Source organism: Lactuca sativa, chromosome 5 (assembly GCF_002870075.4).
Source record: "Lactuca sativa cultivar Salinas chromosome 5, Lsat_Salinas_v11, whole genome shotgun sequence".
Classification (NCBI taxonomy): domain Eukaryota; kingdom Viridiplantae; phylum Streptophyta; class Magnoliopsida; order Asterales; family Asteraceae; genus Lactuca; species Lactuca sativa.
In genome coordinates, this window is record NC_056627.2 from 356,620,294 (window position 1) to 356,631,230 (window position 10,937).

Consider the following 10,937-nt stretch of genomic DNA (forward strand, 5'->3'; position numbering starts at 1 on the left):
ACAGGATAAAAATAAAAGCGGTGGACTCGGTTAAAAGTTATAACCGATTTGAAAGATTTTGAATCAAATCAAAGCACTCATTTAAAAAAATAAAAAAAAAATAAAAATAATAAAAATAACAAAAAGAACAAATAAATGGTTATACAAAATTAATAAATAATCAATATATAGGCAATCTAATATGACCATTGAAAATCAGTTTTAATACTGTTGATATATAATGGTTGTATAAAAGTTATTATTTGATCCTAACTTCTAAATTATTAAATAGTCATAAAGGGTATGTTTTTTATGTAAATACTAACATCTATTTTGTAACATTTCAAATGGATAATTAAAGAATTTGTACCCAAATTCAATAGGCCCATTGGACGAGTTTATCAAACGAAATGGAGGCGAACGTTATCAAAAGGAAAATTTTATGTACACATAGCAACACGATAGTGTTTAGATCGAACGCAACTCCAAGAAGAACATACCCTCAATTAACTATAACCCTCTAAAATTCAATTGCAGTACCTGTTGAGTGTTGACACTTCCACAATTTTCCTAATCTAATACTTCACATTTGGAGCGAAATGACATTATGCAGTATTACATTTGCTGCTTCTGGATTTGTGGTGAAATCAAACATCAGCTACACCTTTGAAACATTATCAATCAAGTCCACAATGGTAATGTTTCCTTCCAAGAACACAAGAAGTTCACGATTGGTTGTGAAGGCTACTAAAGAAGCTACGACGCCAGTGGCCGCCAGTGCTACATATATCGATGAAGACAAGTCTAAACCACCTCCGATTGGACCCAAAAGAGGAACATAATTATGTAAATGCTCTGATTAAAACAACATATATTACTTTCAACCATCAGTTCATCTCATAAGTTAACTACCATAAGAAGTTTCGCATAAATTGGTTAAAATTGTTCATCACTTAAAGAATGTCATGTTTATAATACGATAATCCACAAACAGGTTAGAATTCTAAGGAAGGAATCCTACTGGTGTTGGATCAGTTGTGACTGTTGATCAGGTAAAGTCAAACACACCATTCTTATTAGTGTCCATTAAAGTACACTATGTTGATTTCTTAATTGTGAGTTGCAGGATCTTAACGCCCGATATGCACTTGTTGTGCGATTTAACAAACTCAACTACATAAATGTATCAACAAACAACTACAGGTTAGATGAGATCGAAGAAGCTAAGAGCTCATATTTTGTTCAATCGAGCCTCATCTGTTACGTTGATCAATAAAAGAAGCCCATATTCATTGCAATGAACTAGATTCTAGTATGTGCAACTTGTAGTCTCTTACTCTCTTATGTGCTAGATCAAGACTCTAGATAGTCATCAAATTCACATAATCCTCCCTAATAAATAAAGAACTTTTTGCCACATGTCACACTCATTGATTTGGGCACGTGTCATTTTGTGGTTATTTTCAATTAATTTTTTTCCACATGACATTTGTGGTTTATTTTCATTCTATTAATTTCCACATAATATTTAAATGTAATAATAATCACAATAAATATAATAATAAATGCATATCAATTTCATTAATTGACTTCCTTCTAATTTCAAAAATTTTAAATTAAAGTTTCATTAGTTTGTTTTGTTTATTTATCTAAATTATTTGTTTAGTTTAAAAAAACAATTTAATTTTAATAATTCAATATTTTTCTATTTTTTTTATAAATTCAAATTTCTCAAATGTTTAGAATTTCATATTTTTTTTTCTTTTAAATGAACCCATGTAATACATGGGTCTTATACCTAGTATTAGAATTAAATGTTAGAAAAAATTACTGGAATTCTCTCTGTGGTTTGCCAAAGTTTCGTGTTTGGTACATATCTATTTTTTTGCACTTAGATGGTCCTTAAGTTTTGATTTTGTTACGGAGTAAGTCCATGCCTAATAGGAAATTACTATAATGCCCTTGACATTTCATTTTTCAGTTTTTTTAATTTAAGAGAATGAATCATTTGATTGATTGACTAGTGCGACCCACTTGAACTCCCGGTTCAACCACTCCATCACCGATCACTGGCCACCACTGGTTACCAGCCACCACCACCACCACCACCAGTCACCGACTACCACTCACCTCTCAAAAAAAACAACTTTCTTTTGTATGTCCATTGGTTACCGACAACCACCACCGATCACTGACTACCAGTTCAACCACCCCCTTGCCTCTCCACTGCTTGAACGACCCTTTTGTCTCTCTATTGTCTTTTCCGGTAAAACTCTATGGCCTCCAATGTTGTTGAAGCTGAATCGGAAGGTCAGCGTTGCGTGAACTACCCGTCGACATGAATCAACGACGTTGCCTTCTCCATCATCTTCAGATATGTCTCCTTCAGGCAGACAGATCCACATCTGGAGAAGATGAAGCTGGTGAAGGGTAAAGAGAAACAGCGTCATAAAGAGAAATCGATGTAGTAGATGGCTCCGACGAGGCGGAGTAGATGGCGATCCATGGGTCTTTAGTGGTTACAGGTGGCGTACATAAAGCTCTGACGGTGACTCCGATAATAGGAACCATTTCTGAGGATTTTCCGACAATGAGACAGTGGTGGCTCCAACGAGATCAGAAATGTTGGGAAAAAAGATACAACATCGGAGTGGGGAAGAAAGGTTAAAGGGGTAGAGGTGGGCCTATTTAATCTATGGTAAATGCAATAAAAAAATTAAAAATGACAGAAAATAAATAAAACAAAAAAAAAATGGATGAGAGCAATATAGTCATTTTAAGTCTAATAGGGACTAAATCCTTAGCAAAATCAAAACTTGGGGACATCCAAGTGCAAAAAAAAAAAAAGGGCCAAACATGAAATTTTGATAGACCGACGATTTCAGTAATTTGTTTTATATTTTATCATATTTTAAATTGCTAATTTGTTTTATATGTTATCATATTTCAAATTGCTTTTTCAATTAAACAATTGTATTTTGAATATAATCCTAATACAAATATTTTATTATTATTATTATTATAGTGGGATAAAAATTGCAAAATATAACGTTTTCAGTTAAAAAAGAAAAGAAAAGAATATACAACGCTAAATTTGATATATTTTTCGAAATACCTTTAATAACAAAAATTGAATGTATGCTCCTCTAATATAGGGAAATAGTATGATATTACAATGCACATCAATTAGAGTATGTTATTTTTTTAATGCAGTTGACCCATTACATTACATCCACGAGTATGTTACTTTTTATTGCAGTTAACCCATTACATTACATTCATTGCAGGCAACGTGAACCTTAACTAAATTCTAAATGGCCTCTCTCTCGTATGAAACTACATTAACAATTGAAAGAAAGGGCAGGTTCTAGTTAAAATATAGGAGGTTCAAGATCCACACCACTTGGACAGAAATGGTTAGATATGTTGAAAATCTAGAGAATGAACATATTAAGGGGTGTTTGAGATTAATTTTTAAGGTTTTGGTAAAATAACTTTTTGACTGGTGAATATAGTTTTTAAAATATGTTTGTATTTGCTTTTAGGGAAAACCAACTTTTCAAATTAAAAGGTCTCAAAATCACAAATTGCGGTTTTTGAAAAAACAATTTTTCCTTCTACACAAAAAGTTATTTTGAAAGATCTTTTTATTAGCCAAACAGTTTTTGGGTCTTTTTTTACTTTTTGAAAAAGTCAAAAATCGTTTTAAAAGCAATCCCAAACGCACTCTAAAATATTAAAAGAAATTTAAAAAAAATGAAAGAAATGGAATTAGAGCGGCTAGCAATGTGAGAGACTTTGAGCTTTTGATCGAGCATCAATCATGCCTTGCTCCTCTTAATGAGGTTTTTAAAAAAAAAGGTTAATAAAAAATAGGTTTTTAAAAAAAAATTATATTTTAATCATTCAAAATTATATATTTTGACTCTTTAAAAATATTTGTCCCCCATAAAAAGTTGTAAAAAGAAAAAATTTGTCCCTTTTTCGAAAAATTCTTAGGTCCGCCCCTGCTCTTGATAATTACTCTAGCAGTCCAACCTCAATTTCAAATCTCCTAAACATTCAAAATCAAAGAAAAAAAACTCGTTAATATTACAAGTAAAGAACAAATGTATATATTTCAAGTTTTCCATCAAATAAAAGAACAAGAATTAAGGCTACATGGAATGATTTCGTGACAACACCGGTAAGAGGACTTGGCAATGCCAAGCCACATGTGAACACCACCCCTAAGGGTCGTAACTACCTAGTGGTGTGGGACGACTTACACTTCATTATGTGTGTGTGTGTGTGTGTGAGAGAGAGAGAGAGAGAGAGAGTATCACTTGACCGTTTTTTTAACGTTGGTAATATTAGAATAAAAGTATGCAATATTCTATTTATAAACACTATTTAATTACTTTATACACTATAGTCCATAACACATTACACTCATATCATTATCTCTATAAAAAGAATTTTATTCACCAAACATCAGAAAATAGATCAAAATCCAGATACCTCAAACACTCCATGCACCCCTAAGGATCGTAACTACCTAGTCCATAACACAACACGTGGTTAATACCTATGTTTTGAATCACCAACCAGAGGGTTCATGTACATGCTACTTCTAACAAACTCGCATATTCAACTATTTTTTCCAACAACCATTCCAATAAAACTACCTCCAACAACCAAACCCTTACAAAACACCAAACGAATTTCAACAAACTCAAACCAAACCTTCCCAACCCCTATCTCCCCACAATGATGATATCGAAAGGGTGTCGAAAACTCAACCAAAAGCATCAAGAAGGCACACCAAAGAAAAAGGAAAAAAAACTCAAAAATATTGGGACAAAGATGAGGAAGTGGTGCTATCATAAGTTTATATTTCAATATCTGTAGATGGGATGACTGGCAACACCCAAACCAGGACGACAATTTGGAATCGTGTTCTAGCACACTTCCACTCACAAATGGGAAATTTTGAATACCGAACTTATGATGTTATCAACGGCGCAAATGACACGAGCTAAGAGTTACTTGTACAAATTTTAATTGAATCTACATCAATATCACAAACATGCGTCGAAGTAGGTGCAATGATTTTAACATTTTAAGCACCATTCTTCAAGAATACAAAACCACCCATTGTTAAACACTTTGGCCATCAAAAAGTGTGGCGTAACATGCGAGAAGATCAAAAGTGGGTCCTTGATCCGATCTCACTTGGTCACTCACAATCCACCGACTCCAACAAATAAGCGAGAACTTCGGAGTCGGATGTGGTTTTGGATTTTGACCTCAATGACATCGGCGACGACGATGACAACGAGAAGCCGCAGGAAGTCACCCTACAATGGACGATGGGAAGGAATAAAATGAAAAGACTGACATCATCATCGATAAAGGACAAAGGAAAAAACGTCATTGAAACGAATGTTGTGCAAGTACTTTCGCAAAAGCTTGTCGATCATCTTATTTTCTTCAAAAAAAAGTTAGATATAAAGACTTCAACTTGAGTAGAGAAAAACGAATGTTCAACGCCTTAAAAATTAAAAACACGCGTCCCATCCGGATCTTCCACCGGCCAACTCAAGCATTTTAACAAACTCAATGCAAAATGAAGGATAAATATAAAGATTATAATTTTTAGTTTATAATATAATTTTTAATTTTAGTATAAAATTTCTTTTAATTTTTACTAAGGTTTTTTAATGTAATTTTTTATTTTCCGTTTTTAGTAATGTAATTTTTATTTGATTTAATGCGAGTTTTATTTTGTTTTAGATAATGATGTGTCTTTATTAAAATTATGTATGTAAAAATGAAAAATATATAGAACTATAGAAGATATGGAATGATGAGTATTTACTAAGGTTAGTAATGATGTAGTGGGAATATGGTGAAGCTGACGTACGTCACCTGAGTTATACATTTTTTGAGTAATATCCTTATGGATCATTCCTTATAGCTTAAAGTGTGTCCTTTGTCTTTTAGGCAAACATTTATGGGTGTGTTTGACAAAACTAGCTGGTAGTTGGTAGCGGATAGTTGGTAGTAGGTAGCGGATAGCGTTTGATTTTGGAACGTTTTGTTGAAAGCTACTCCATGTAGCTTTTGATTTTAAAACGTTTTATTTAGTTTAAAAGCTAAATGCTTCTGTCGGAATGAAATTTTTCCTAAAAACTATAAGTTAGAAGCACCATGCCCTATGTCTTTTGAATTATTCTTTACTATATGGGAGAGTAGGTTACCGCCATAGTGATTTGGAATTACAATAAATTGGGCTAAAATCACTAATATAACACATGACATTGGGCTAAAAATCATGCCCATCGGGCCCAGAAGATGGTGTTGCCCTGGTCATCACCTACCTCAACCTGGGATTGGGCTAATTCGAGTTCTATCACAAGATAACATTTTTGGGTTCAATTATAAAAGCACGGCTTATTTGACGAAGTGACATTTTTATGCAAAAATATTTTGCAGAAAAATTCAAGCTTTTTTTAACAGGAATAATCGCAAAACAATTTTGCAAAATGCATTCGCTTGAGTTGACCATTCCTATTTGTTTTAGGAGTTAACCCTAAATGTAGTGTAAAGATCATCTAATAAACGTCATTTAGCACTTTATTTAACTTCATAACTCAAACTTTTTTTGAGCAAGTGTGTATTTGATAACGAGCTTTTAAAATGTTTTAGCTTTAAACTTTCTAAAAAGTCGTATTAAAGAAAAAGTTTTGATGAAGTTTACAAACGTAAAACATTACTTTATATATATATATATATATATATATATATATATATATATATATATATATATATATATATATATATATATATATATATATATATATATATATATATATATATAAGTTTACAAACGTAAAACATTACTTTATATATATATATATATATATATATATATATATATATATATATATATATATATATATATATATATATATATATATATATATAAGTTCAAATGAGAAAATAAAAAAGGTTAAGAATTGAGGAATCATTCTCAGCCAATCATTTATCTAACATGTTCAACTTAAAAAAAAAAGCACGACGTCCCTTTTTTTATTAAGGGTATCTTTGTAATTTAGCAACTTTTTTACATAGAACTTATCTGTTTGTTGTTATCAGTTTCCAATTTGATGATATCTTTAGCTCGTTTGAATCAGATATGAGGAATTCATTATGAATATTCTTTTCTTTATATAACTCGTTAGCAATTATACGTATTTTTTCCATTAATCGTGAAGTTTCGCATCTATGTTTCAGTTTTTTCTTCGTATTCAGTTTCCGATTTGATCAGGTATGTATATCGTTTGATTCGGATAGATCGGAGTTCATTATCAAGATTATTGCTTTATATAATTTGTTTGGAGTTACGCGTATTATTTTTGTTTTGGATTTGTTTAATCGGAGTTCATTATCAGGATTATTAAGTTTCAAATATGTATTAGAGTTATTTCATCGGATTTTTTTTATGTAGTTTTAGATATTTATTTCGAATTGGAGTTGATTTAATTTTTAATTGGATATATCGTTGTAGTTTTTACTCTCTGAACTGAGAGAGATTGCTTAATTACATCATCTGATCGATCTGATTTAAGTTTCTTTCAGATATTTTGTACGTTGAGGTGAGATATATTCGAAATTAACCAGGTTTTCATCTTTACGAATCTTTTTGTTAGATATATTCGATATTAAGATTGTTTTTGTTTATTTATACAGATCATTTGATTTATTATGTCGAATTCTACTGTTATTGATGGTGATTTGTATTCTTCTATGAGTGAGAGTGAAGAAGAAGATGTTGAGAACTCATTTTTTGAAGGTATCAGTTATTGAATTATTTTGTTGTTTTTAATTTTGTTGATTATCATTTAATAAATTGTTGTCTTATTCATATATGAATAAACGTGTGATAATTGTAATTTCGAATTTTTTATATTTTTCGTTTTATTCATATATGAACAAGTTCTGTTTGTTTTATATATTTTGAATGCTCATGAATTTTATGTATTCATATATGAATGTTTTTTTTGTTTTATTCATATGAGTTTTATGTGTTCATATATGATTTGTTTTATTCATATATTATTGTTTTATTCATGAATTGATTTAGATTTATAATTTTTTAGGTGGTGAATCTTCGAGTTCAGTTCATGATGCGCAATATTGTGATGATATAATTGGAGAACATGTCTGTAAGCCAAATGTACTTGTTCAAATTATTCCATTTAAGGGTTTAATCTTGAAATCATTAAAGTTGGATATCAAAATGTATTCTGAGTATGCTGAAATTGGTGGTTTTGATGTGAGACTGAGCACGCAGTCAAGGTTTGATAACAAGATTATAAAGAAGAAACATGTTATATGTAATCGTGGTGGCAAACATAAAAAGAAATCTTGTGACACATTGGGTACAAGTGGTGTTAGGAGGAAACGAAATTCAAATTCAAGAGCTATTGGTTGTCAAGCAAAGATTATATTTGAATCTGTGTATGGAACTCCACATTATAAAGTTTTTCAGTTTGATGAACTTCACAACCATCCACTTGAGAAGAGAAGCGATTTAAAAAAACGAGGAAAATGTCATATTCAGAAAAAGAGTTTATTGTGCGTGCTTCCACATCAAAAATAGGTCCAACTATGACTCATAAGTTGAGGGCAAGTCTGGGGGGTGGGTATGAGTTTGTAAAGCCTAAAGTAGTTGACTATAAAAATTTAAGGATAGATATCAACAGGGTTATTGGTTATAAAGATGCCCAAATGATAGTAAACACAATGAAGGACCGTCGAGCTCACTATCCAAATTACTCATTTGAGTTTAATTGTCAAGATAATGTTTTAGGCTGATGAAATGGAGAAGACATATTATGCCGAATTTGGTGATGTTATATCGTTTGATGCGACTTTCCGAACAAACAAGTAAGTTATTCTATCTACTTTTTTTTTTATATCTTATTCATATATAAATATTTTTAACTTTATGTTTAATGTTCAGTATTTATTATTGAAATATTGTAGTTGTATTCATAGATGAATATTTTTATATTCACTTATAAATACATCAAAAATTGACTTTAATGAACATTTTTTGTGTGTGTTAGGTATCGAATGGTTTTTGTTCCATTTACTGCTATTGACCATCATAAAAAATCAGTTATTGTTGGATCGGAGTTGCTAAGCAATGAAAGCATTGAGTCTTACTCTTGCATTTCTTAAAGCTCACGGGAAAGAACCAACACTTGTTTCAACCGATCAAGATGCTGCAATAAAACAAGTTGTTGAGAATGTGTTTCCTAATTCAAAGCACCGATTATGTATGTGGCATATAATGAAAAAGTTGAAAAAAGGTATTATTTTAATATAATGAATATTGATTGTTATTTTACTTATTATTATTTATTCATTTATGAATATTTTTGTTTTAGTACAAATATCAGATGATTTATTTACGAACACAGATTTTAGAAAAACTTTTTCGAAGCTTGTTTGGGACATTAATATGAAACTTGATGTTTTTGAGGTGAAGTGGGGTTTGCTTATGAAGGAATTCAATCTTGAAGACACAAGATGGTTTAAAGACATGTTTACAATACGTGATTCATGGATACCTAAATATTTTAGTAATATTCCAATGTGTGGTTTGATGAAGACTACGTCGAGGTCAGAGAGTATGAATTCATTCTTTAACACATACTCAGAAAGTGGGAACTTACTTTTAAATTTCATGATGAATTACGACACTGCCATTCAAAAGCAAAGGAATACTCAACGAGATCTTGATAAGGAATCAAAGAAAGCATCATATAAAATGCAAACACCTCGAGAAATAGAGCTGCAAGCATCAAAGGTTTATGCATGTACATTATTTTTTGAGGTGCAAAAAGAAATATATAAAGCATGTTTTTTCTGTACATACTCATATGTTGGTATTGAAGATGGTTGGGAAGTTTACATTGTGCAGCACAACAACAGTAAAGGCGAATTTAAAAATGAATTTAAGGTAATTTACTAGTTTTTTTTATGAAAAATGTAATAATATTCATATATGTATATGAGAATATTCATATATGAATATGAATATGAATATATATGAATATATGAATATTCATATTTTCATATATATGAATATATGAGTGTTGATATGAGTATTCTTATATGCATGTACATGTGTAAATTTTGTTTTTGTATCAGGTTGAAATAAAAGCTGAAGAGAAAGAAATAAATTGCAGTTGTGAATATTCTAAGTGTATGGGTGTTTTATGCAGACATGCTTTTACAATAATGGTGAGATGTGGTGTTAAAGAAATTCCTGAAATGTATATTCTGAAAAGATGGAGAAAGGATGTGATATCAAGAAATTATTGTTTTAGTTCTCTTCAATCCGATTCAGGTGATTGTGAGAATGTAAAGCTAGTGAATGATTCATATTATAGTTTTGAATCATGTTTGGATATTATAAGAGACGACAAAAAGAAATTGATTTTGTTTGCTGAGAAACAACAAATGATGTTGAAGGAATTTAAGAGTGATTATATATCTGCTGGATTGAAAAGCAAGACAGATGGTGAAGTCGTATGCAAGCTTTTGGGTGTTATTATTCCTATTCCAGAAGAGATTAATATTCATGTTCATGAACTTCAAAGCAATAAAGATACTAGAATCAAGAAAAAAATCCAAGTGCAGGTGAAGTAACATATGAAAATTCTAAAAAAGAACATAGAATGTGTTCAGGATGTGAAAAACGAGTTCCACACAATTTACGTACTTGTCCAGAAAGAGTTGGAGCTGCTAAATCAGCAAGAGATAGTTAGGAATTTTTTAGTTTTTTTTTAATTATGTTTTTTGGTTTTATTCATTTATGAGTATCTGCAGATAAAAACAATAAACAATAATATTTATGTATGAATAATACACATTCATATTGATACAGTAAATTGATATGT

General features: G+C 30.7%; 2 protein-coding genes and 1 pseudogene across 2 annotated transcripts; all 3 read left to right on the forward strand.

Annotated features, from left to right (window-relative positions):
* The first annotated feature begins 578 nt into the window (after positions 1 to 578).
* Positions 579 to 2,174, forward strand: LOC111880975 (photosystem I reaction center subunit IV A, chloroplastic-like; annotated as a pseudogene).
* A 5,554-nt stretch (positions 2,175 to 7,728) lies between these two features.
* Positions 7,729 to 9,028, forward strand: LOC111880977 (uncharacterized). Its single transcript, XM_052763926.1, has 4 exons — positions 7,729 to 7,816; positions 8,124 to 8,605; positions 8,837 to 8,913; positions 9,013 to 9,028. Exons 1-4 carry the CDS (start codon positions 7,729 to 7,731, stop codon positions 9,026 to 9,028), a joined length of 663 nt encoding a protein of 220 aa, XP_052619886.1.
* Positions 9,029 to 9,175: 147 nt separating this feature from the next.
* On the forward strand, positions 9,176 to 10,686 carry LOC111880978 (protein FAR-RED ELONGATED HYPOCOTYL 3-like). Its single transcript, XM_023877382.1, has 4 exons — positions 9,176 to 9,341; positions 9,420 to 9,851; positions 9,930 to 9,994; positions 10,186 to 10,686. Exons 1-4 carry the CDS (start codon positions 9,176 to 9,178, stop codon positions 10,684 to 10,686), a joined length of 1,164 nt encoding a protein of 387 aa, XP_023733150.1.
* The last annotated feature ends 251 nt before the right edge of the window (positions 10,687 to 10,937 follow it).